Genomic DNA, 27,526 nt, shown 5'->3' with positions numbered 1-27,526 from the left:
TCGAATCCCCGTGATGGGGTGAGCTCCCCTTGCTCAGTCCCAGCTCCTGCAAACCTAGCAGTTTGAAAGCACGCCAAAAGTGCAAGTAGATTAATAGGTACTGCTCCGGCGGGAAGGTAAACGGCGTTTCTGTGCGCTGCTCTGGTTCGCCAGAAGCAGCTTTAGTCATGCTGGCCACATGACCCAGAAGCTGTATGCAAACAAACGCCAGCTCCTTCGGCCAGTAAAGCGAAATGAGCGTCGCAACCCCAGAGTCGTCCACGACTGGACTTAACTGTCAAGGGTCCTTTTTACCTTTTAATGCACCATTGAATCTAATGCACACCTGAGTTTTCAGAACCTTGAAACCAAAAAAGGTATTTGCAGGCAAATGTAAATGTGCCTTTGAATCTAATGCTCACCTTAATTTTTGCAACGTAATTTTGCCAAAAAAGGTGAGCATTAGATTCAAGTAAATACAGGAATCATTTTCTCCTGTTGTTTGAGTGTCATTTTTTTTTTTTTTAGGGGTGGCTCCTTCCCCTCTCTGTTTTGTGTCTTCTCAATGCAGCACAGTTCCTGATCTGCCCAGATTCCGCGGGCAGCTTTCTGGGTGGACAGGGTGGGTCAAACATTCACTGCTAAAGCTCAGAGGGCTCATGAAACAGAGGACGAGAGGCCTGCCAGTGCCGGGGTAAAGCTGGTAATCCCAGAGGAATGTCTGTTGAAGTCACTGAGTGACGGGCAGGCAAATCATTGATGTGCCACACCAAGGGCTAATCTGCACTGCAAACTGAGACTGGTCAAACCAACTTTACAAAAGTCCACAAAAAGCATTTTGTAGCCTAATTGTCCACATATACCTGCGTGGGCCATTTGCGGCTTCTCAGGAACCTAAAACAAAGAAAGCACCCCCAGTTTGCAAAATCTTCCCTTTGCAGCCTCCCGAGTGCAATTCTTGCACACCGTGAGTGAGCTGAACCATCTTGAGTAGCCTGAATTTCACAGTAATTTCCTTTTCACAGGGAATCTTGGCAACTGCATTACTGTGAGGATCTCTCATAACAGGTCTCTATGCAGAGACTTTTCAGCACTTGCCTGAAAGGACAATTCCCAAGACCCTTTGGAAGAATGTCATTGCCATAGCTTGTAGGAAATGCTCCACTTCACCTGGTGCCTCTGCAGTAGCACTTGGGAAATAAGAAGTGAAGGCATTTCCTACAGGGAACCCTGTTGCCATCATGCAGTGATCAGGAGGGTCACCTGATAGGCCATAGTCCTCCCTTATGTTGGTGCTTCCAGCTGTTGAACATGTGGCAGCACTGTGCTAGCATTCTGTTTTTTTGTGACTTGCTGTCCCCTGTAGTTTGCAAGAAGGCTCCGCTAGACAAGGTTCTTCTTATAGAGAGCTAGAGATTATATCCCTCACTCTATGCTGTTGCCTCAGGTGTAGATGCAGCTGATAGGCACTGGCTGGGTGCCAGTCCTCTAATATTCTAGAACACTCCTCCCCACAAAAAACCACCCCTGTCTGGAGGGGGGAAAAGCAGGAATCAACTAGCTCTGCAGGGCAGCTTTTAATTCAGCTACTGATCCGTGGGCAGCAACAGCTCCTTCCAGGCAAGTAGCTTGTCAGATCCATCACTCAAGCAGTCTTGTGATACCCCCCCACCCCCACATATTTTTATTGTTGTTAGCCACCCTGAGCCCAGCTTCGGCTGGGGAGGGCGGGATATAAATAAAATATATTATTATTATTATTATTATTATTATTATATGTTCAGCCAAGGGAGCTGTGTGGTGTCTCCTTTGGCCCAACTGCTCATTAGCAAGTTGAACAAATTTCCAGGAGCTAGTATTTTGTCCCAAATCTAGTGTCTTTGAGAGTTGTTGTTGCTGCTGCTGCTGTTGTTACTAAATTTATTACACACCCTTCAGCAGGAACACCCACAAAAATTACAACAACTTAACATTCAGAATTAAACACAGTGATGACAAATTACAGTCACAGGAACAGAGTTGCCTTTGATTTTCCCTTGAATATGAAGTAATCTCAGGTTTTGCTGTACTTCGTAGGTTGCAGCAAGCTGTGGGCTAAAATGGAAGTTATATTTAATGCATGAAGATTTGAAATTGCAGTGCTTGTGTAGCGGCAGCTAGATCTGTGAGAAGCCCAGCAGTCTGTGATGCAGATCTGGCATTGCAGGTATGATGTGTTTCTGGCTTCAGCCCATTACTGGAACAAATGGATGGAACAGGGGATGGCGATGGTTGTCTGGTCCTGCCCATGAGCTTCCCTGGGGCAAGTGGCCTGCTATTCTGACAAGACAGGGCTCTGTGCTGGCTGGTGACCTAGCTTGGGGATACTTAGGTTTGTACAGGTTTGGGTTTCTTGTGGGTGAATCTGGTAAAGCTAATTCTTGTTAACTTTTATTTGTTTAGCTTGCCATAGGCTTTTGCTTAGATGTGTATTCTCTTCTGATTTTTTTTTCTATTTCCATTTTTCTAGGTGTTTTGTATTTTCAGTTATTTCAGGTGTAGCGTTGTGTAGAGAGAGGTAATGGAGGTTAAGAGCATAATATGGTTTTATCTGAATTTTGTTTTGAGGGTTGCTAACTACAGAGTACTGAAATGGGAAGGAGAAGTTGTGAATTACTGAAATCTCTTTTGCTACATGTTGGACACTCGTGGAACTTCATCAGATATATATGCAGATTAAAAAATAAGAACTGCAAAACATTTGTGGTATTGGCCAGATGCCATTATTATCGAAGTATTCTGAACATTGGGTGGATATTGGCCACTGTCAGCTGTCTTACCCACACCCTTAACTTTTTTATTTTTTCTCTCTCCCCCAATCCTTTATTTCTTACAACTTTCCCATGTATTCAGCACATTTTAGCCTACATACGACTGGGCACCCTCTGCAAATCTTTCATGAAACTTTGATTTTGGCAGTGGGGAGTAAAGGTAAACTGTTGAAAGCACAATAGCTTTTATCGGAAGAAACCTGATTTTTGTAATACGCTTTTGACTCCACACACAAATAGTTTTAGGCAGCACAGAAACGTGACTAAGCGACAAGAAAGAGAAAATGGCTAATAGGAAGGAAGGAGCTGCAGGTGTATCAGTGAGGCCTCTTTATTGGGCAGTGTAAGCAAGGAGAGTGAGGTTGTTCTGGGGAAGCAAGTTGAGGAATTGCTGAAGATGTCACCTTGAATTCTTTCTGGTTTATCTCCATCCAGTTCAAGCACAAGTTCATATTATGGGGACAAAGCAGAGGCATCATCAGACTGATATTGTTCATGGAGGAGGAAAAAGGCAGATGGAAGGAACACAGTTTTTTTGTGAAAAGGGAAGTGTGTGGGCAAAGTTGATCCATGTTCAGAAGGGAAGACTTGGCAAATAATGTGGCTACTGGCAGCACACTTTGGGGGGGGGGGGCGGAATCAAGCAAGAGGCTCTGAAGTTGAAATGAAGTACATTGTGGGATGTTGATTTTCCTTCCCAGGTAGGAAATTGTGCTAAAGACTCTGCGGAAAAGCTCTACTTCAGTAGATATATGAAGTGGCTTCATCCTAGATAGGAAGATTGATAACATGCAGGCAACTCTGAGGCAAGCTTGATGGTGGGAAGGCTACCTGGAATTGAAGGGGCTGGGCCCAGTCACCCATTGGCACTCCTTGCGCATACACAGCATCTGAGATGTGAAGGCCTCAGAAAACATGGGGGGGGGCTTTGGGTGGAGGGACACCCCCCCTCCCATTGCCCCTGCCAAAGGCAATTTTCCTGAAGAATTAAAAAGGGTTTGTAAAATATTTCAAAATGATGAAAAGAATGTTTAAGACAAGCCACCCCAAAATGATTTCTAAAACTGTGTAGAGGGAAGACTTTTATGTAAGACTATCTACAGCAGGCATAGGCAAACTCAGCCCTCCAGATGTTTTGGGACTACAGTTCCCCTCATCACTGACCACTGGTCCTGTTAGCTAGGGATCATGGAAGTTGTGTCTCTTGTGCTCTGGTATGATTTTGGGAGGGAGGGTGCAGCCAGAATATGTTGATTCCCCCCCCCCCCCCGCCGCTTGCTGAGAATGACTGAGATATGGACTTAAATGGGAGCAGGAACAAAAGACCCGACCAAAAAGAACAAACAGAGGTATACAGGACTGTTAAATAAACCAGTCTCTCTTTTTTAAACATTTCTGCTATTGCTGTTTCAGTGGGTCATTCCCTAATGAGCCATGAGTGGTCTTGGAGCTGAGTTTGAATTATGGACATAAGATATGGAGCCTACATGCCCTGTTGCATCACAGCCATTTTTGTGGCCTCTTGATGTCTCCTTCTACTATCCAGACGGGTGAGGCTTCTTAGACAGGCTTGCAACAAATATGTGGAATCTTTTCCCTTCCTTTCCTGCCTTACCCAAGAAGAAAGAAAAGTGTCACGTATTGCAATAGAAAATACTGGAAGCTGCTTTACTGTGGAAGGATGAACAAGCAGTATTAATGAGTTGATGTTCATCCTCTTGTAACATGGCAACCTACACAGAATAAGTACATAGGCAAAGGCCCCCTTTCCTTTTGTCATCACAACCTGCTTCCTTCAGATCTTTTCTTTACTTTTCTGCTTTCTTGAGCTCCTTTGCCCTGGCAGACTCATCTTCTGCATCCAGAAAGAAAACTTTCCCTTCCTCACTCTACTGGAGTGCTGGCTGTGTTTTCCCAGAGTGATGACCATATTGGCAGCCAAGGAGTAATTACTTTCCTTTACTTTTCAGACACTCACTAAGTTTTTAAGGAGGGGAACAAATCCTATGTTAGAGAGAGGTCTTTTAAAAAGACAGCTAGCTGTGTCTCAGCCATGCAGCTGCAATGAAGGATATATTTCTAGTGCTGGAGCAGAGACCTCTCTCAGGTCATTACTCTGGGAGTGGAATTGCTTAGAGGTAGTCTGCACATACCTTTGAACATATATCTGCCTCTTGCACCCCATATTGCTTAATCACAGTGGCTTCTCAGTGGTCACAACTCCTGGGTTGCCTGCTTAAATATGTTTAAGAGGTAGGATTTCCTGTTACGGGCAGAGGGAGCTGCACTTGGCACTTCATGACTTTATAATGTTTTACCTGAGGAATCTTTTAACCTCAGTCCTAGATTTGTGCTAGCTAGTGCTTAGGTGTGATTTGGCTTTTGTTTTCTCAGGTGTTTTTCATTTTACAGTTAGTTGAACAATCCTTTCTTCCAAGTGGCCAAGGTTTCCAGATGTAACTTTTAGAGGTGGCACAGAGATGTCTGGCTTCACGGTTAACAATGTCCAGTTGACAAGTGCTTGTCAGAATGGCTATTAACAGACCAAAGGTGCTAATTATGAGGCAGTAATCTTGTTTTTTGTCTGGTGAAGGGGGGTGGGTTTGTCCTTACACATCCATTGGATTTACTCCAGTCCTAATTCCCCAGCTAATAATAATAATAATAATAATAACAACCCCGCCCATCTGGCTGGGTTTTCCCAGCCACTCTGGGTGGCTTCCAACAGAATTATTAAAAACATGATAACACATCAAACATAAAAAACTTCCCTAAACAGGGCTGCCTTCAGATGCAACAAATTCATGAGCCATGGGTAGGGACCTCAATCAGTATTTCAAATGCTTTTGCTGCAGTATCCAAGTTCTAAGTAGTAAACAGGTCAAGTGCCTGGGATTTTTGTTTACTATGAGGAAATACTTTTTTTTTTTTTTTACTATGTGGAAATAACACCCCTCCTCCATGGTTTATTTCCATAGAACCACATGCAATATATTTCAGAAAGTTGTTCACTAACTCACTATGCATTTGAACTCCTCTTAAGATAGTGTAGCCAAAATTTGCATGATGGTTCCTGAGATCAAACCATGTTTTTCTCCCTTTTTAATTAAGATTGTGGACTGAACCCTTAAAAACTGCCCTGAGTTTAACCATTGATTTCAAAACTGCACTGTTTTTTGTTTGTTTGTTTGTTTGTTTCTTAGCATTCCTAAGCAACACGATGCATAAGGCTGCTGGTTTACAATAATAAATTAAAAATCCACTTGTGTTGCTGTGTCACTACTAGTGGGATTTGGCTCCCTAAGTTGTGTACTGAGAGAGACGTATGAATGCATGTCTTCTGCTGCAATGGCTGCCCTTATTTTTTGAAAAACCATTAACTAGTCAAATAATGCACTCTGTGGAGTGTGGTCAGTGCCAGGTAAGTTCCTAATTAAGATGGACCATCCATCCTGCATTCTGATGGACACTTCTGATTGCTTGGTTGTGATGCATGTGAGCAGGGGTGCTGATCATGTTTTCAAGTTGTTGATTTCACTGAGCAAATGTTCACCACGTAAGTCTTTTGTAGAGCAAAACAGACGGCCTTTTGAATAAATTTGCACCGCGCATTGCAGCACCCTTTTTATAAGCCTGTAAATCTAAAGATCAAGGTTGTAAGACTAAAGATTATCAGGGCAGTGAATCAACAGTAGTCGGGGGTTGCCTGGGAACACTCCTGCCCAGTGATCTTTGGTGAGGTATTCTGTGTGGTTTCTTGCCAGTCCCCTGGGCTGTCTGCTTTGCCAACGGCAAAGGGCAAAGTTCCTAGGGCGTGCCAGACCTTCTCTAGCCTGATTCCATTCTTCCTGTTCTTGTGTGTAGGATGCTCCCATGGGGACTTGTGCCCTGGGTGATTAAGGATCAAAGATCTAAGTGCAGGGTTGTATACAGAGGCACATGCAGAAGATAAAACTGCGAGCATTTTTTTTAAAAGCAAAGAATGTGGGTCTGCGAAGGTGTCCTCCCCTTTCATGATCTCTGTGCAGAGCATGATCTCTGATACATGCAGAGCAACTTCAGAAAAGTCTAGAATAATTTTTATTTCAATATTTTCCAATTAGGATCAAGTAAATTCATCAGTGGCAACAACTTATTCTGAAATTTATATGGAACAATAAAGAAAGCAAGATTAAAAGCAAAAAATCTTTTATGACAAAAAAGAGCCTTCAGGTCCCAAACCTCACCTTGTTATTTAATGTAAATTGTGTAAACTGGTTTACAGATGAGATAGTAAACAGAAATTCTAGTTATCATAGTTTGAATATAACGCACAAAACTTAAACTTTACTATATCTTTTGGGAAATCTATTCAAAAAGTATGGAAGGAAGACCCCCGCATGCAATTAATTCATAACTGCATATTAACATTCAATGAGCCCTTAACTGTGTTAAAGTTATTTCATCTTATCCTTTTAAAATAGTCTTAAAGTACAATTAAAAGAAATGGGACTTGATAAGAGAAATGGAGAAACTTGGATGAGCTTAACAGCTTTCAGTTTTCTTTTGCAATAGGACTCCATCGATTTTCAGGGCAGTTTCTCGTTAGTATACTTTACTAAGAACACTGGAAGCATTGGGGCCGCCTGCCACTTGGTTTTCAGCTCGACAGTTTTAAAGTGACGTTCACCAGCCAATAATTCCTAGGTATTTTTCCTTTTATCCCCACTGAGTGATTTCATTTTTCTCTTTCAAGAAAAGAGATAGTCGTCGTCGTCGTCGTCGTCTTCTTCTTTTATTTTTACTCTGCCCACCTGGCTGGGTTGGTCTAGCCACTCTGGGCAGCTTCCAACTAGAGATGGGAAGTCATGGGGGAAAACCAGGGAAATTGGAAAAAAACGGCTTTGGAAGAAAATGGAATTTTTCCATTCCCCCCCCCCCCGCCTTCCCATCTCTACTTCCAATACATACAAAAACATCGCTTTTTACTTTTTCTTATAATAGGTAAGATTAAATGTTTTTATAGAAAAATCTGATAATATTGCTCAAGAGTTTCTAAGCAGTTTACTAGACATAACAAACTTCAGACAGTTTCTTTCATAATAGTATGACTCGAATAATAGGAAGCCTCTTCTCACAGAAAATGTTCTTCATTCCTTAAGTGCTGTTGTTGATCATCAAGGTTTGTAGAAGCAGCAGCTACACACAGTTACTTGCCTCACATGTTTTGTTGCAGCAGAGTCTCTCGATCAGTGTCTCTCGTCATGTCTTTTGCAAAGTACAAACAGGTCACTGCTGCAACGGGAAGGCAAAATCTGGCGGCTCCCTTCTTTCTCTGCTGGGTGTGTGATCACAGGCTGTGCGATCCCTGGCTGCTGACTGAGTATTTAGCAGGAGAGGCTGGGGACTCTTCCCACCTCTGCCCCCGCTTGTCCAGCTGTCCAGCTGCTCCGTAAAGGAACCAGTACCAGCCAATGCTGCCAGGAGCTCGTGGAAGCACAGGAGATAGAGCAGTTAGGCAAGCGGCTCTCGTTCTGGTACACCACACTCCCACCCCACTTCCCATGGTGATGGAGAGTGACTTTTTCTATTGGAACATCGCCTGCTACAAATCCAGACCTTGGACTTGCTGTTATATTTAGTACCGTCTTTCCAGGGCTTCAGGCAGGGTTCTTTCCCAGCCCTTCCTAGAAGTGCCAGAGAGATCATATGAGTGACATTATTGTTTAGTAATGAAAGAAAATAATATACCGTATATACTCGAGTATAAGCCGACTTTTCCAGCACATTTTATATGCTGTAAAAGCCCCCCTTGGCTTATACACAAGTGAGGGTCCCACCTGAGTACATTTCCAGCGGCAGAGGCTTTCGGGCTTCTTGTTCCTCCTCCACCGCTGCTGCCACCAGCCTCTGCCTCTCGGCAGCACCCTAGGTAGGCAGGGGGACGGGAGGGGCTGGGGGGGAGAGAGAGAAGCCCCCCTCTGGGGACTTCCGGGGTGGCGCCATCGGCAATGGCGGACTCCCTCTGAACTGGAGGGACCAGCTCCGTGAGAAACGGGTCTTTTCCGCTACGGCGAAGCGGGGACCCTTTTAGAAATCACAGGCGGATGAAGCCTGTGACCATGGGACTCGGCGGGCACCCTTAGCGCCCCCCCAACCCGCAAAGGAACCCATTAACGGGCTCTGAAGCGAAGAGGGGGAAGTGGCGCGGTGCTGTGAGTCAACTGCTATTTCCATGGAGCGAAGCCGCATAGCCGTTGCCGGAGAGCGCTGCCTTTTTCCTGGGACAATTTGGCATCTAAAATAATCACCTGTGAGTACTTAAACTTTGAACAATTGGACTTTAAATAAGGACTGGCGAGCAGAAAGGAATTGGACTTAAAAATTTACTTCAATTTGGTACTGAAACGGGAAGGTCTAAACAGGAAGTCAGCCTTCCGTTTCTTTGTAGACAGAATAAAGCAAAGACAGCGTAAACTAGAGCTTAGAAAATCACTTCCAAGGATTGGCTTTCATCATTTAAAATTGTTGAACCCCCCTTCGGTAGCAGGAGAAGAAGGGGGATCTTTTTTGGACTGTTTAAACCTGCAGAAGTGAGTTTAAAGTAAAGTAACTTTCCACCGTCCTGATCCTGGAGCGGGGTGTCAGGACTGACGTTTGAAGCTCATTGACCAGAGACAAAAGTTTTTGACAGACAGCTAAAAGAAGAGTAACATAGTGATTCCACTGTTTCCTTTCGCATTTTAAAGGAACAAATATTGACAAAATATCTCAAAAAAGAAACTTTGTTGCTATTGTCCTTAAAAGAAACAACAAACAGAAGTTTTCCCCCTAGAGGGAGACTGTGAAACTGTAACTAATTCCAGGGAGCTTGCAGCTGTCACAGATTACAATCGTGGGAAAGGACTTGTGACCTTGCAGGGCAATGTTTTCAGAAGCTCTGTTGTGTGCTCTCTGTAAAATAAATGCCCTATTGGATCAGTTAAATCAGAAGACGGATTTGATGACTAATGCGGTCAGAACTTTTGAACAGGCAGTGGGAAACTATATGGAGCCCACCCAGGAACTAAAACAGGAGTGTGCCATGACAGAACAGATGAGAGAAGAGGACGTTACTGAATCTTGGGCGCCAGAGATGGAGGGAGCTGCGGCTCTGCAGGAATATGAGCCTTTGGATTTGACAAATGAACTTGGAAAAAACCAGATTTGGAAAGATAAAGTTTGGATTGGTCTGGAAATGGGGGGTTGGATTGACCCCCCCCCCCATGCAGGGATGTTTGGACTTTCCGAGTCTGGCAATGGGCCGTCAGATGTTTGGAGCTGTGGGGGCTCTCAATTTTGGAGGGAATCTGAAACATGGTTTTAAATACCACATGGAGTTTAGTCCGGACTATGGAAAAGGGGCTGATTTGTTGAAAAGGGTCAAAAACATTACCAAGCTGGAGTTCCCACGAGTGAAAGGAAAATATGAAGAAGAGCCGCGGAAGGGACATGGAAGAGACTTGAGGGCCTTGGATATAAGGTTACCAGGTTAATGCGCTAGATCAATGGGATAAAAAGGACTGACAAAACCCGGGACCAGGAGGAAGGGACGCTGGATGAAGATTGGATTGTTCTTTTTTTTTTTATCATTAGGATTGTTTTATAAAATTGATGAATGTTAGAAAAATGTTGATATGAAATTACTTGGCTCTAGTAAAAATGTTTAAAGAATTAGGTAAGAATGTTATGGTTATGAGAAGTTGGTAAAAATAAGATTTAAGTTTTAAGCTTTAAGTTTTTTTATAAGATAAGATGAAAATAGATTAAGGTAATGTAATGACAGAATATTATGAATTATGGAAAGGATTTGCTGTGATAATTATTAATCAGGATACAAGAAAAGGGAGGAGGAGGAGGTCAAAGAAAGAAGGTAATGAAAGTTGAGAATTTGAGAATGATGGATTTATTTTTTCTTTTTCTTTTTCTGTTTTGTCTTTTTTTTGTAATTTTAAAAAATTTTCAATAAATATCATTTAAAAAAAGAGAGAGAGAGAAGCCCCCTCTGCCGTGTGCGCATGCACGCATGCACACACGCACTCCGGCCTACCAGGAGGTTTGTGGTGTGGAGAACCGGCTTATATTCAATAAGTTTTCCCAGTTTTTTGTGGTAAAATTAGGTGCCTCGGCTTATATTCAGGTCAGCTTATACTCGAGTATATACAGTATATTTAGTAACATAAATGTACACATTGTGTTTCACAGAGTACAAGAGGGCAGGCTCCTGTGGCAAACGGATGACACTTTAAAATGTACAGTAATTGTTAACATTTATTTCTATACCTCCTTCAGCAAGAAAGGCTCCCAGCAAAGGTTGTCACAAAAATACAGAATTCAAAAATTTAATACAAAAATTTTAAGTCAACAAAATCCTGTTTAACTGTTATGGTTTCAACAACACCATTAAGAAAGAGCTAGACAATTACCGTATTTTTCGCTCTATAAGACGCACCAGACCACAAGACGCACCTAATTTTTGGAGGAGGAAAACAAGAAAAAAAAAAATTCTGAATCTCAGAAGCCAGAACAGCAAGAGGGATCACTGCGCAGTGAAAGCAGCAATCCCTCTTGCTGTTCTGGCTTCTGGGATAGCTGCACAGCCTGCATTCGCTCCATAAGACGCACACACATTTCCCCTTACTTTTTAGGAGGGAAAAAGTGAGTCTTATAGAGCAAAAAATACGGTACTTTCACATAAGCGAGAGACGTTCCTGCCATCTGGTTTCATCATCCTTATTAGAGCCTGTTGAAATTAAGTATGCTGTGCTGCATCAGTCTAGATTTCTAGATTTCTGTCACTTCCTCACCCTTCCTTGCTTCTTGGTCTTGTTGCTGATTCCTCAGTTTCAGCTGCCGTTTTCCTTACAAAGTTGTGCAGTCAGTCAGTATCCTAAGAAGACATCCTATGAGCGACACAGCTCAAGTGGAAAGGTTACACAGCAGTTTGAGTAAAGCATGTGCGTTTGCATGTTCTCAGGATCTTCCTTTGCCTCTGAATGTTGTCTTCTTAAAAAGACCTGTTGTTATTCACAGGAGGAGGAGCAACACTTTTCTCATGTGATGCATGGAGAGGACTCTCTGCAGAATGTCTCTAGATCCAGCTTGCCTCTTTTTCCAGTGGCCAGGGAGACTAAGGTCAGTGTGGTTTGTGTGAAAGGGGGGTACTGGAAAGTGTCTTGTGGGTTTGATGTTACTACAACAAATTCATTGGAAGCACATGTTCACTTCTGACGCACCATTGGATTTCAAATGCCACTCCTTCCTTCCTTCCTTCCTTTCTTTCAGATATTTGCAACTGTGTTTTGTGTTTTGTGTGATATAAATGTGTTTTTGTGATGGAAAGTGCATTGGGAATCAAGTGGAAATAGACAACAAAGAGGGCTGGGCTGGGACAATATGTTCAACTACAAGTGTGCCTTTGAAAATGAGAATGATTGTCTGAATCTGAGAAACTTGCATTTTCTACATGGAAATCATTTATGTGGGCAAAAGGTACCCACAAAAATATTTATTGGCAAAGATGACTCCAAATAAGAAACTCTTGATATTAAAAACATTGTTAGAATCCTGTCACCACCCGTCCATTTCCGTCCATATCCATGTCTGCTTGTTCACCTCCCATTTGTTGAACTGAGGGGCAGTAACACCTAATTTTATTGCTTTTTTATAGCATGTTCTTCCTCACGGGTTCTTTGTAATTCCCCTGGATGGCAACGAGAGCAATGGCAACGAAAGTTGAAGTCAGCTCTGTCCTGACATCCCTGACCAATCGAAGCGAGCTTGTGAATGAGGCAACACTTCAACACACCTTTGCCAGCAGTCTTTCTGATACAAGCAACAAGTCCAATGAACATCCAAGTTCTGTGTCCCCACAAATTTCAGAAGGAAGGAGCACATTTGGGAACCCTATGAGACCAGCAACAATGCCTCCAGCTACTTCAAGGCCACGATTAACTCCGAAGCCATTCTCAAGGGAGAAGTCTTGGGACACTTTTGCAGCGGTGAAAGCTCCTGTCCCCACAGCCAAACCTGGCAATGTTGCCCGCAGACCCTTTGCATTTGCCAAAAACGTTGAAGACAATGTGGCAGATGCTAAGGGAATGCTTAGTGGAAGCATTCCTCCCTTGGTAGAGCAAAAATTAATCGAGAACAAAAGCACAAGTGAGTTAGTTGCAAATATGCCCTTTTATTCCAGTCCCCAGGCTAACACAGTAATCCTTTTTGAAACCAGAAGTACTGAGGAAACAAGGATGAAGTTATCTTCTGAGAAAACATACAGCACTTTACGGGCGCAGGAGAGGCAGCTTCCCTCAGAATCAGAAATGTCCTACAGAAGACCTGAAGGTGCTGCCATTCACCGGCAATTTTCTGTTTCCTCAGAGTCCAAGCCTGTCTCCTGCAACCCTCACAGATCTCTCGAAAGGAAAGAGTCCTTTTCAGGTGCTACTGAGGAAAGGCCTAAAAATGTTGGAAAGCAGCAGAGCAACGCTAGTTTGGCTAGCGAGGAGCAGCCAAGGCCCAAACAGAGACCAGTGTCTGCCATTTTTCTGGAGTCCTTAAAGGATCAAAAGCAGTGTGGAACTGATGTTTCTGATGAAAAACCTAATCCTGAAAAGTCCTGGGTTAGGAAGCCTCGCCCACTATCCATGGATCTTACAGCAAAATTTGAAATCCGAGACTTTTCAATTCAAAGGAAATCTTGCCCATCTGAAAGCAAGGAGAGGAACCTCCTTACCAATGAGGGCAGCAGCAGACCATTTGAACTGAGGACCAAGAGTGAAGCAGAAGGGTTAAACAAAGTGGATTATTCCAAGTCACATTTGAAAAGTGCCATTCAGGTTGATGACTGCCTGGGTATTAAAAGTAAAACTGCTGCTGAAATCCAGAAGCCCTCTTCAAATGAAGTTGGGTCCCTAGGCCGGAACACTCCAAAAGACTTGAATCAAGTCTCTGCAAAGGACAGAAAATACCTGTGGGAGATGAGACTTAAAAGCCAAGAGGAAGAAAATGGGAGAGAAACAGATATTGCAGCAACTTCAGGAAAAAACACAGAGCCACCCCGTAGCGAAAGGCTGTCTGGCAAAGAGAGAATGGCACCAAAGCACAAGGGAACATGTGCCTTTAGTGAAATCTCTGCAAATGTTTCAGACACCAAAAACAAAAGCTTGAGGGAAGGCACTATAAAAAAAGTTGTGAATTTACCAGATGCATTTGAAAGCTGCGCACCTCCAGTGAATGCTGAATCCTTCCCAGAAAGTCCTGGGAAAGAAAACAAAATTATGAACATCCAGCAGAGGATCAGAGAACTGACTGCTGAAAATACAGAGACCAAGCCAGGAAACCTGCGCCAGTCATTCCGCTCGCGGCCTCTTTCTGCAGACTTGACCAAACTGTAAGTTTTGGAAGAATTAGATGTAAACTCCATAAATTCAGATAAAATTTTCTTTTTAGAACATTTCCACTATTCTCATTCTCCTACTGCCTCAGTTGCTCTTGAAATCTTATCTGTCTGCACAAGCATTGGCATTTTGCCTTGCAAATTGATAGGGGCAGTTGCTGGTGTGGAAAGGAGTGTCAGTGATGCCCTTTGACAGCACACTGTTTCTTTAAAATGGTGTGTTCTGGTTGGGGGCTGTGATTCCCTGCAGGTTTCAGCACAGCCTCAAAGAAGGATTACCCTTGATTTTTAAAATAATGATTTTTTTTAATAACGCAAAATTCATAATGTAAGGTAGGACCAAGCATTGATAGTTCTATCAAACTAACAAATGTATGTGAATGAGTCTAATAGGTTTATTTTTTTGTTAGCTGAATGGGCAATATTTTCAGTGTGTTCAGCTGTTTTAATGGGAGGGGTAGCAGATTGTACACCATCTCCATCTGCCAATGGGGCCAGTTGCTCCCTGCAGTTCACGGGGGTTGACACGGCTAACTCTCCCTCTTGCCCACCTGCTGCTCCCCCCTTCTGCTTGCCGGCCCTCTCACAGCAGTGGCATGGGTTCTCCCAGGTTTGCTCAGAGTGAGGTATTGTGGATGAGCTTGACCAGAGAGTGCCTGGACTACCACTGCTTTAAAACACAGGTTAATTTCATTGCATTTGGAAGTGCAGAAAAGTGGCTTTGGCACAAGCACTCTTTCAGGCAGCCCTGCACATGGCACCGTCAATTGCTTCCTCAGACTGAAGCTGAGGCAACCTGTTGTCACTTTGTCAGGAGTGGCTCAGGGGAAGGACAAAGGTGCCCCCCCCAGTCTGACTGCTTGTCATGGTGGGCGGGGGGGGGGGGGTCAGGGTGCCGAGGAGGGAGGGAGGAGGTGGTTGCTGGGCCAGGCTCCAGTGGCTCATTGTCTTGTGCCTGCTCTGTTTAGATCCAGAGCTGGCCCTCATTAGGTCTGGGGCAAAGGGCAGACAGAATTAGATCCATTTACACATCATGGCCAGTAAGACAGGTCAGGGTTTTCTGGAGTGGATGCATTGTTATTAAATTTAATTTTTCCAGTGACCTTTATGAAAAGCTGCTTTGGAATTTTTGGAAGTTTGCTAAATTAATATGCTGTTTACCTGTAATGTACTGATGTACCTGTATTGGAGCAAATGGCTAGTAATTTTGTTACTCAGGTTAGATCATTCCTTTTTAACTCAGTGGAATCTTTGCAAACAGGTTTTCCAACCCTGTGACTTCTGGTGACACGAAGCCTGAGCGACAGTCTGAATCAAACATGAAGCCTGTTAGTCAAACGCCAGATATTCAGGAGGTGAGAGAGCATTGTAGGGTTTGGTTCTTCTAAATGTAAGCCTGTTTTGACATTGTGTCAGGCTCTGCTTGTGCATATGCCTGATCAAGAAGTGGACCTTGTGCATTTTAAGAATGACCTAATCCTAAGGTGCTTAGCTTGCTAATTCCTTTGCCGAACTAGGCAGCAAAGAAAAATCCTTAATTTAGGGGTGTTTGGCTCATGTGTATGGTTGTTTCTAGGCATAAGATAGCAAAATGCCTCAGTAAGCTTAATAGCCTTTTATGAAAGAGTTCCCTGCCTCTCTTCTTTCTCCTGTGAATAGTGCTAGTTTGTTTTAATCGTTATGCCATCAATTAACTCTCTCTAAACATTTCATTCCATTTGTCATAATGATACTTGGATATGGACAGAAGTTTCACTGTTAGACTTGTTGTTTCTCAGTTTGTATCAAGGCATATTTTTATATCTTTAAAAAAGATGTTCAGTTTGCTTTTAAATCTCAGTCAATTAAAGTTTGCCATGCTTTAGTAAATTTTCTTGAGGTCCCAGATAGACTGGTGATGTACTCTCCTAGCTCAGTCTAGCTTGGTCTCACTATGGAGAAAAATAACAGTTTAATAGAGTTGTTGAATATTTTATTAAAGCACCTCTTTAATTTTATTAAAGCACTAGCTTCAGTACATTAATTTCAGTGGTCTACTCTAAGCAGAACTTAGCTGGATACTGCCCATTGGTCCTGCAGGTCTCAGCAGAAATTGGCTCAGGCTTGAATCCTTCAGGATGAAACCATGCACCATCCAAATCAGAGGAGAATACTGGTTATATTTGGGGAAAATAGTCCAATTTTACTGCATGCAATTTTTGCTATAGTTTTACAGTCCAAAAACCATTTGCAGGAAAGATCCTGTTCCTGTTGTTGTTATTGAAATGTTACAAACTTCTTAAGAAAAGCCCAAAACTTGTGAGTTGGTATAAAATTCTGGGATGTTACAAGGTTGTTCTTATGATTTATTTATTTTTAATGCTACAGGAGTGGCATATGTGTAAGATGTCATTTAGAAATGCTCTAAAATATCTTTTTCTAATGTTATATTGTTTCAGGATGAGGCACATTTCCTGCATGCAACAGATTCTAGAGAAGCCCATTCGGCTGGAACTCCCTGGAAGCTACAGCAGCCTTTAAAAATCCCACACAGAGATGGGCACCTTGAGAGAGATAGTAGTTTTGCCATAGAGAGTCAAAATGTCACTCTGCAGGGTGAAAGTCCTGCTTTGGTCACAGATCATGACATGAAAACACATTCCAAGCCTTCTATAGAAAATGTGTGCATTAAAACTGTCAGAGCAACCATGTTTGAGCACAATGTGCAGAGGCACCACATAGCTGCTGGTCACTTTGAAGCTGAGTCTACATTGCAGGCAATGAATGAGCTTGTTGAGGGGCAGCTAGGATTTGGCAAGGAGTCATGGCTAGAAAAAGCTCGGGAGGCTAAAATGAACCCAAAGAAAGTGTCCTCCAGGCAGGCTCATATATCAGCAGATGCTGGAAAACAAAGAAATGCAAACATTTCAAATGAAGACAAAGTTCCTCAGGCATCAGAGATATACACTGCAAAAGACAAGTATGAAAAACCCACTGCAAAGCATGTGGAGGACTCATTAATGTACCAAAGGATAGAGCCAAGATATGAAATTCTCCAGACAGTTGGCAAAAGGGTGCAAAGCGAGGCAATTGCAGTTGTGCCTGAGGATAAGGCTGTAACCCTACGCAGCAGAAGATTTTTGAAAGAGAGGAGAAAAACGGATGGGAGTGCTGTGGATGCTTCTTGGACCCGTAGCTCCGACATTAAGGGTGATGGCTGGAAAGATGACTCTTTCCTTTTCAAAGCAAGAGACGCAGAGGAAATTTCAACAAAGGTAACTGCTCTGAAAGAAGTTAGTGCCTCCCAAAGCCAACATGTTTCCCACAAGCAAGGAGCTGAGTTGGATAAAAATCTGACTGGACAGCAGCATGCAACTGTGATAGCTTCATACTTCGCTAATAGAGAGAAGGATTTGGGGAAAACAGATGACACAGTCTCTAAGCTATCTTCAGGAACAGAAAAAAGAAAAAGTGATGCTGTTCTTGCTGGTAAGATGGAGAGTTCCAAAATGCTGAAATGCTTCCCAGAGAGTTTTGAAGCAGGTCCAGACAGGACAGATGGCTGTGAAGCCAGAGCAAATGGTGGTCAGAACATTTCTTCACCCATTACCAGTAAGCAGGAGAGCCAGACTTCTCTGTGTGGGATGACCCATTACCAGTGGCAAAAGCACAGCAGCAAGTGTCCCCACCCAGAGGCAGACCCTACAATATCTTACGAGCAGAAAGAAGAATCTAAAGCATTTGGATTAATGACATGCTCAATGGCATACAGTGCCCAAGAAGAACGGAATGTTTTGGAGCACAAAGCTGAAGTACACCAGCATCAACAGCTCAGTGGAGAAGAGATGGTCAGGAGAAGTGGCCGTCATGTTTCTGGTCCAAAAGCTTCAGAAAGATGGCGAAGGAAGACCTTGCCTCATGATACTGCCCAGTTTGAGGAAGCTGGGCTGCTGGCTCAGGAGAGTGGCAAAGCCCTGAGCAGACGGGACTCCTTGCAACTTCATGACAAATTGATTGCAAAGAGAAACCCAAAACCCAGGTGTGGAGCAGAGCCACAGGATGGGAGTTTAGTCACTCCCAGCAGTCCAGACAATGATCTTAAGAATCAGCTCTCTCCTTCAGAGCCGAAGGCAACATATTTTGCTATTACTTACCAGATCCCTGATGAAAACGCAAATATCTCTGGAAAACTACTTGATCCTCTCAGAAGCAAACACATTTCTTCACTAGCCAAAGATGCTTCAGTTACTCCCAATACTAGTACTTCCAGAAGATCCTATCCCCCAAATTACCAATATAGTAAAAGATTTACAGATGCACATGTCTCTCTGGACAGGCATCTTAAAAAGAACTGGATTGAAGGGGGAGAAGGTAGTGCCTCAGATCTTCCAAAGAAAGGAACATTTAAACATACACTAACTGAGACCAGAGATGGGAACTCGATGGCTCCGGAGAAGCAACTAGAGGAGGCTAAAGCGAGGGTTATAGAAGTAGATCCCCTGCATCTAGCAGGGCCAGAATCTCTCTTCTATTTCAGACCTCTTCATTGGGACAGTGAGCATTTAGGGCAAAAGAAGTGTAGCAACCACAGCCACAGTATGGCCAAAGGTAAGGCCTCTGATTATTACAGGTCGAAAGTTCTTGACATTGATGCACTGATGGCCCAATATGAAGGAGATTCTAAGAAGGACTCTGTGGCTCTGGGCAAGAAAGAGGGTGGTCTTCCTGAAGATAGCAGCTCATTTCCTTGGGAGAGATTGGCACATAAAAGGAATTCTCCAGGAAGCACTAGGCAGGATATTTACGCCACAGAATTCTGCATAAGAGAGAGAGAGCTGTTGAGGAACTGTGGCCAGCAGCTGAATCCCTCCAAGGCCATAGATGTGAATTTCAGCCCTCCTTTCCAGGCAAGGGCAGTTGCAGAAAAACCAAAGTATTCACCGGCAGCAGATCCAGTCAGCACTAGGAAAAAAACATTCATTGTTGATGATGATCAAGGAGAGGACCTCGTGTTAAGGCACCAAAGTGCAAAATATGCTTATTACAATTCACAGGTCTCCAGTCTTGTCAGTACGGATGTGGAACTGGAGAAAAGCTTTGTCCTTCATCCCCCACAGGTACTCAGTGAAGGTGCCTTGGGGAAGGATGTGAGCCTGAAGCAACTGTCAGCTGTGCATTCAGAGGGCAACTGGAGCACCAGTGTTGACGTGAGTGGGGCTGATAAGAAGCAAGCTGGTGCAGGTGGAAGTTCTCTGGAGAATGACGGTTCTGCAGTCAAGAGCAGAGCCAAATGGAGTCGCGCTACATCTGGTTTGGCCTGTGACCTACCAGACTTAAAGCGTTCGTACTCTGAAAAGAGTCGCCAGTCCAGAGCAAGGGGCAGTTTACCCTCTGGGCCAGAAACAAGAGGAAGACAAGACCAAAACGGAGTATGTCAAAGCTTCCCACCAGAATCTATGGACAGCCAGCTGAACCAACAAAGGACATCTCAACGGGACTCTTTCCTCCTTGAAAGGACAAAGGTACATTACAGAACCAGTCACTGAGTATAGCTTGTATTCTGCAGGGCAGCCTTCTGCAACTGGAACCATTCAGATGCTGCTAGACTCCAACTCCCATCATCCCCAGCCGGGGTGGCCTGTGGTCCATGGTGATGGTAATTGCAGCCCAGCAACATCTGGAAGGCATTAGGATGGGGAAGGCTACTGAAAGGAATGAGCAAAGGGTGAGGGGAATGACCATTCTAGGTCTTTTTGTTCTCATGTCATCTATGATGCCCCACAAGGTTTGTCTGCCCCATCTGCACAGCACATACAGCTGACCCTTGGGTGCACCACTGGCAAGCTGTATTAGCTGTGCAGATGGGCAGACAAACCCACACCTTCTGCCACTTCTCTGCAGTGGCAGATATAAAAACTTTGCAAGGACTCATGGCATTAAAGCAAGGTCTTGATTTTGGTGAGTTCAGTTCTCTTTTAAATTTCTTTCTCTAAAAGGATGTTGACAAAGAATGGACCAAGCAGGACCGTGATGGCTCAGGAGCAAGAAATTCTCCCTACCTTCCTCTACAGCAGAGGAGCCACAGTTTTTACAAAGACAAAAGGACTGACCACTGGGCAGCGGTAGGTTCTCTTCTTCTGTGATTTTTTTTTCCAGGCCTGCAAATCTAGTTGCATAAATGTGGTGCACTGAAGGTCTCAGAGCTTCACTGCCCACAGAATGGTTTACACACTTTGCTATGAGTGCAGATGTGCTTTCCCCCCTGCCTTGCTCTTTTCCGTAGCCTTGCTCAACCAAGGTTTCCTGGTCTAGAGTGGGCCAGTGACTTGCCTAAATCACATTGCTCCAGTCCTTTCTCTGTGGGGCTGCTGAGGGAGCAATGAGTCTCCCCTAGATCGCTGGATTGCCTCTAAAAGGGGCTACTTAGTGATCTGGTGATATATCACGATGTTGAAAATCAGATATTGCCCAGCCCTATTGTTGACTCAGCGTGATTGGTTGGGATGGAGGAGAATATGGCATAAGTTTAGAATAGGTGATCAAGCTCAACAAAGTGGATAGCGAGGGAGACATGAGCAAGTGAAACAAGGTGTTCTTTGCTCTGCTGATAAAAGCATACTTTAGTCTTGAGCCATCTGGTAGACAAATTTGCTTGGTACTTTTCCCTTCTATTCATAGATGTAGAGAATATCCGCACCCCACCCCAAACATTGTGAAATATGCAATTCATTTTGAACCTTTCTCTTAAAAAAAAAAAAAAAATTATAAGCACAGAATAGGTTTTAGTTTGAAAATATCTAAAAAGTAAAGCCAGATTTCAAAAAACCAAAAGGCAATCGGAAGTTTTCTGCTGGCTACTTTGAATTATCACTATCTAGAAATCCTCTTGAGAGTTGGAATACTGAACCTAAGAAACAGCCATGCAGTTAGTCTTTTACTCAAAGGCAAGACTTAGTGAGCCTGCTGTCATCTTAAAGGCTACTGCAGCAGCTCCTCATTTGTGGAATGCCCATGGGAGACTCACCTGGCTCATTCATTGGCTACCTTTAGGCACCAGGCAAAAACGTTTCTCTTCAACCAGGCCTTGGGCTAATTAACATTCTGTAGCTTTTTAAATGTGTTTGTGGAAGTGAGATTATTGGTTTGTTTTTGTCTTTGTTATATATTTTATATTTTCATTTTGTATTTTTCTGTTGTGAACTGCCCTAGGATCTTTGGATGAAGGGCAGTAAATAAATTTAATAGTAAATAAATAAAGCTTTTGTGAGTTGTTGTAACTACCTATAATTGGATGTATGAGGTGAAATTAAGAGGCAGGTATTTGAAAATAATTGCCAGAATGCCTGCAATCAATGCCATTCCTTCTCCATTACCTTATGAAATTGACCATGGTGCAGAACTCATTTGAAACAGGCCTGTCCCAGAAAAGGGGCTAAAGCATATTAAATGTTGTGGCTGGGAATGATATCTCACTGTGTGAGGCACAAGTGTTGCTTCATATTCCTTCCAGCCTCTCCCTTTCAGAATTAATGTGTTTTGTTTTTGAATTTTGAATTCTGAGGTGCCAGTGCATTCTGAGGTGCCAGTGAATTCTGAGGTGCCAGAGGTGGAAGTTGGTGTTATTTGGTGCTGCTGTTGATCAGCATTGATGAAAGGACAGGAACAGTGTCTGATGGAAGTGTGCTGTGTATCTGAAGAAGTGTGCTTGCACACGAAAGCTCATACCAAGAACTAACTTAGTTGGTCTTAAAGGTGCTACTGGAAGGATTTTTTTATAGTGTCTGATGGGTTATGGGACGCTGGTGACAGTAGTAAACTGCCAGTTAAGTGCTTATCCTTGAGGAGGAAGCTTTTCAGAGTTGTGCCTGCAAATAGGAAACTCAAAAGTGTGCTTTAAATCAAAGATTTGCTGATCACCTGGGTGTTCAACTCCACCATGTGGTGACTGAAAGGATTGCTTTATTTAGAAAATGTATGCTTTTTTCAGCAGCTGCTAGCAACGGAGTACTAAGACTGGGGAAGTTGTGCTAACTTTGGCAGGTGGGGGACTCTTGTCATGTCCATGTTGTGATGTCCGTGCATGGGCAAGAGATTGGGGAGTGCTTTCTAGGATCCAGTCTCGGGGAGGGGGGATGCCTGTAAACTTTATTGGGCATTATTGTTGTCCTGCAAGGTTGCCCTGAAACATACCCAGCATCCCTTGGAGCTTCATGTTAACAGGGGAAGACCGGGAACAGTGGTTGTCTGATAACTTGTCTGTGACTATCAGCCTTCTTGTGGCAGAGCTCTGATGTGCCTTGGTGGAATCCCGGTTTGAAAAACTAGGAGACAATATAAAATCTGGCTCACTGTCTTCTGAGTGAATCAATCTCTCGTCTGGTAGTGAGATTCTTACTAATGGGAAGCCAAGGTATGTTTGCATTGTGTCTGCAGAGTTGCCTGCATTGGGTTGTGCTTGGTGTGTGTCAGTCCTAAATGGTGCCACCACATTGGCGTTTCAACATTTTATCCATTCATTCTGGGCAAGGTACCCATTTTTGTTCCCTTTAAAGCCTTATCGCTCAAGTGTGTGTGTGTGTGTGTGTGTGTTAAAAGAACCCACCTTTTTAAACAACAGGTTGAGCCAAACCCTTGAAACGTCATCCAATTTCAATCGTTAAAAAATATTCTTAATAACAATATGAAATTCCATCTCCTTACATTAAGGGGTAATGACAAGGGGGTGGATTTGGGGTTTTGCTTTCATCATAATGTTGCACTGTTGCTGAAAAGGGAAATCATGAGATTATGATGATTTTTATATGTTCTGAAAAGGGAACAAGAGTATCTGTGGGAGAGAGGTGAATACTGGAAACTGTCCTCCCCACTGCCCAATGTTGGTCTCCAGCTTCCCTAATCTCTGACCATTGGCCATGTTGTCTGCAGCCAACAAAATCCAGAGGGGCACAGACAATGCACGGGGCATTGTGTGTGTCCCCCCCCCTCATTTCACTTAAAAGTCTCTTGGTTTTCATTTGTGTGCTCCAACCTTTAAGCAGAGGCTTGACAACCATATGTCAGGAGTGCTCTGATGGTGTTTCCTGCTTGGCAGGGGATTGGACTCGATGGCCCTTGTGGTCTCTTCCAACTCTATGATTCTATGATTTTATGATTCTATGAACCTGTGCCCTCAGATGGTGTGAGCTCTCTCCTATTCTTGCTTCAGTACACAAAGTGCACGATTGTCTTTTCCCTATGAACCCAGCACTGCACACTGGGATTGGCTGATGGAAGTAGATGACTTTAATCATAACAGGGCTTAATCTTTGTGGGAGTCCAGATTTTATCACGCTAATCCCAGCCCTGGAAAGGGCTAATCTGTGTCAGCTGGTTGCACCTGAAAAACAGGATAGGCAATTCTGCCTTTTGCAATGACCACCCCCCCAAGTCTTACCTGCAAACTCTTGCTTCCACACAGCCCTCCCCACATCCACTGCTGTCAGATGAAGTCCTCCTGGGCGGGCGGGGGGGGCGGCTCCTGCTCAGCTGTTGTTGTAAGAACTGCTGCTTACCTTGTGCCCAAGGTTCTGGGTGCTGACTTACAGCACTTATATTTAGGTAAGCAGGGGAGGCTGCCGGTAGTCCTGGATTACCTAGCAGGCAGACGAGCATTTGCTTAGGGCACGAGCAAAGCAGGGGCGCCCCCAAAAAATGTGATATATTTTTTTTAAAAAAAGAACTTAACATTTGATATTTAAGAAAAAGTGTTGAAGTCATCATTATCATGGGAAAAATGAGAACTTTGTAAAACTTCCTTACACTGCATTGCACACTCTTTCCCCCCTTTCGCGTTCTCTTTTTATTACTCATCTGCACCTACATGAACCAGGGTTGTGTCTTACTAATGTAGATTGAAATAATAAGAGGAAATCAGATCATCTCATGCATTTATTTTATGGTTTAGTATTGCTTTTATTTTGAGTTACATATTTGGGAGCAGAATCTTTCCAGTGCTTAGGGCCTCTCAAGGTCTTCATCTGGCCCTGGCTGCTCTTGCAGTCCTGCGCAGGTCTACTCAGAAGTAAGCCCCATTGAGTAGGGCAAGGCTCCCAGGGTTAAGCAGGTTGCAGTCTGTGACTCAAAGAAGTGTGGGCAGCAGCATCTTGACCTCTCTTTTGCCTCTTCCTCTTCTCATACACCTGAGATCTTGAGAGGTGGCAAAGCTGTTCTCCTCCTTCTCTCAGCCTTTGCTTAGGAAGCTGCATGTAGAGGAACACAGAGCAGCTGATGAATAATTTGTAGGGTTTACTGCTGGTTCTTAGTTTGCAAGTGCTGCTGGTCATCAGAGGAGCGCAGGACTATTCCCTGCTCTAGAATAGTTTTATCCCCTTCTTTAATTTGAAAAGTGTTTTTATGCTAAGCCTGTTCCTCTCCCCCACCCCCTTTTGTGGTCTGCAGCTCGGGGGAAATGAGGTCAGTCAGCCACAAAGCAAGGGCTGCTCCTTTTGCCATATACTGCAGCCTGTATCCGCTCAACAGGCCTTTTTCAGAAAAAGAAGTTTTGGTCAGAAGTATAATTGGAAATTGAAATTGCAGCTGCACTCTTGCTGTTAATCTACTAGCACTTGTTGGTTAATGTAAATAGGCTTGGAAGTGGCTTTAGCACCAGCACCCCCACCTGTTAAAGGGACAGACGGTGCACAGATCCTTTCCTCCTATTGAGCAGCTCTCTGAATTATTCATGGTGCCTTTAATTGGGCTGATATGCTTATGACTTTCTACTAAAGAGCAAAACAAACGGAGGTGGGGGAGCACACTTTCTTTCCATCTTCTGGTGAGAATGGAGTATTATTACTGCCCAAACTTGCTGAAGTCCTTACGGTCTCTGTGGGTGAGTAGAACATCTGCCTCTTGCTCATATTCTCAGTATTGGGGTGTACTTGCTTTCCCGTTAAGTATATCTGTCCATGGCTTTGAGACCTGTCTGTCAGGAGGGAGGGAGGGAGGGCAATTGGTGTCTCTTGGTTAGGAGCAGGAGGGGAAGGTCATTTGAAAAGAGAGACCTGAAAATAATTTAATCATGGTAGGATAATAAAAGATGACAGCATAGATCTGTGGTTTGTATATGGGACTGGAATCCTAACTCCTTTCGGTGAGACAAGCACCAAACAAAGCAGTCATGCTGACTGGGGCTGATGGCAGCTGTCAAAAACATTGGGAGGGTAGTGGTTTGGCCACCATAGTCCATGCATTAATTACATCAAGAATGGATCACTGCAATGGGCTCTGTGTGGGGCTTCCCTTGTGCTTGATTGGGAAGCTGCCATTAGTGCAGCACAATTGCTGGCAGCCGTGAAACCTTGTCCGCATATCACACCTGTGCTCAGAGATCGGCAGTGGCTGCCAAGTTCAAGGTGTTACTATTAGCATAGAAAGGCCTTAATGACTTGGGGACACATTACCCCAAAGATGGCCCCTCGTTCGCTTCCATCTGCGGAACGGGCGCTGTTACAGGTACATCATACATGTCCCACATTTGCAAGAAATTGATATTTTAGTCTGGGAGTGCCCACACTTTGGAACTCCCTGCCAGGGGTCTTCACTGTCCTCTTTCACCAAACCTGTCCTGATATGTGATTTAATCTGGTTTTAACTTATCACTGATTTTAATTATTTACCTAGCTGTTTTTACTGATAATCTTATTGTTTTATTCTTTTTGTAAAGCGCGTTGAGGTTTTTTTTTAACAATCAAGTGGCATATAATTTTTATGAAATAAATAAAAATAAACAGTAGGGCTTATCAGAGCTTGCAGGGCAGTGGCGCGCGCCTAGTGGCGCGCACAGTTTGATCCACCTTTTAGATTTAGGGAAGCTAGAGATGCTCCTGGCTGCTTGCTCTGTGGCTCTGTCTGCCTGGCAAGGAAGCAGGTGGTTGGAATGAAAAGGAAGAAGGGCAGGAGCAGCTGGTGATCATGGGGCTAAGGCCGTAGACTCATTGTGGGAGGGGATCCCATGGAAGGGGTGTGACTTAGGCAAGGGCCCTTGCTGGCTCAGAGTTCATGAATGTCAGCCAATCATCTTCCTAACACCATATTTTCCTGTTAGGGATACATGTTACCTTTACACACCTTGCATTGAACACTGGTGCTAGTGTTTGTATGAAAGGGTGTACATTTGTTGATTTGTACATCTCAACTGTCATGCACACAGGAACACAGGTGAAACACCTGCTGAGTGCTATGGCAAAACAACATTGTTAGTAGTTTGATTTCTGTTTCCCATTATCTGGGAAACCATGTGTCTCTTTGCCTCCTTCTAGCGATTGGGTGACTGGAGGGTAGTAAGTTGCACCCAGGTTACAAATTAAAGGGAGAAAACTTTTTCTTTAGCATTGTCTGAAGGGTATCTTGTGTGCTGAAAAATAGGAAGGAAACCAAACCAGAGACAGTGGTCAAATGACCTGGATGAATTTTCTAATCATTATGTCAAACTTGCCTCCTCAGCCCCTTCACGCCTTGGCCTTCCTGCTTTTCATTGTGCCTCTAGCATAGTGGTTCCCATTTGGAGGGGGCACTGCCCCCTCAGTTCTACAAACTCATCCCCAGTGCCCCCTGCCCTACCCTATAAAAATAGAGCAGTAGAGCTTAAAATACAAAGTGAGGAAGGCATTTTGCTGGGCTGTAGGTTGGTCAGTTGTAAATAAGTGGTTGATGTGCTTGTTGGGGAGGCCCTGCCACATAGCGCCCTCTAGGTGATTCCCCAGGAGCTGTACTGCTCCCTTTCAGAAGCCCTGCACTAGCACATACTTTGTTCTGGAAGCCTGCATGGCTCATGAAGTTTGGAAGCTCACCTAGGATCTCTTTGGTTCCCAGCACCGTGTGTGTGTGTGTGTGTGTGTGTGTGTGTGTGTTTTTATAAGATATTTATTAGGATTTTTTTAAAATATTACAATAAAAAATGAAAAAGAAAAAAAAATACAAAATAAAAATGATTAAAAACACTCAAATTTTCCATTGCTTATTTTTCCTTAGCTTGTTTCCCAGACCTCCTCATACCTCCCTTTTTTGTATTCCAGTTCAGTTTGTTGGTTCAGCAAATCCTTACCCTCTTTATTTATCCTAATCTTTGGTCTTAAAATAGTAACGTTAGATTTTTACCTCTTAACAACCCCTTTTTCATATTCCCTTAAAGCATTACAGCTAGAAACCACTTAATTTCTTTTTTTTTTAATGATATTTATTAACGTTTCACAAAGAAAAAATCACATCAACAAAAAAAGAAAAATTCAAAAATATAAAGAAAAGTACACAATACAAAATACAAAAAGAAAAAAGAAAAAACAGTTAAAAACAATTCCATCTT

At 43.5% G+C, this 27,526-nt stretch overlaps 1 protein-coding gene across 9 annotated transcripts in view; it reads left to right on the top strand.

Moving 5' to 3' along the window:
* KIAA1671 overlaps positions 1-27,526 on the top strand; it is a 212,717-nt gene that overhangs the window by 22,557 nt on the left and 162,634 nt on the right. For 7 of the 9 annotated variants that reach the window (XR_013978975.1, XR_013978976.1, XM_080979178.1 and 4 more), the window contains exons 2-6: positions 11,841-11,942; positions 12,478-14,199; positions 15,467-15,560; positions 16,644-19,706; positions 20,181-20,306. Coding sequence is in view for 7 of the 9 variants with exons in the window: in XM_080979178.1 (XP_080835304.1) it covers positions 12,515-14,199; positions 15,467-15,560; positions 16,644-19,706; positions 20,181-20,306 (4,968 nt within the window). In the remaining 2 variants the exon portion in view is untranslated. Of the gene's footprint in view, positions 1-11,778; positions 11,943-12,477; positions 14,200-15,466; positions 15,561-16,643; positions 19,707-20,180; positions 20,307-24,988; positions 25,055-27,526 lie in introns of those variants that run through there. The other 2 variants (XM_080979174.1, XM_080979173.1) reach the window with 2 other exon arrangements.

Source organism: Podarcis pityusensis (assembly GCF_964106645.2).
Source record: "Podarcis pityusensis genome assembly, chromosome: 13".
NCBI lineage: Eukaryota > Metazoa > Chordata > Lepidosauria > Squamata > Lacertidae > Podarcis > Podarcis pityusensis.
This window is presented reverse-complemented; position numbering and strand designations above follow the sequence as displayed.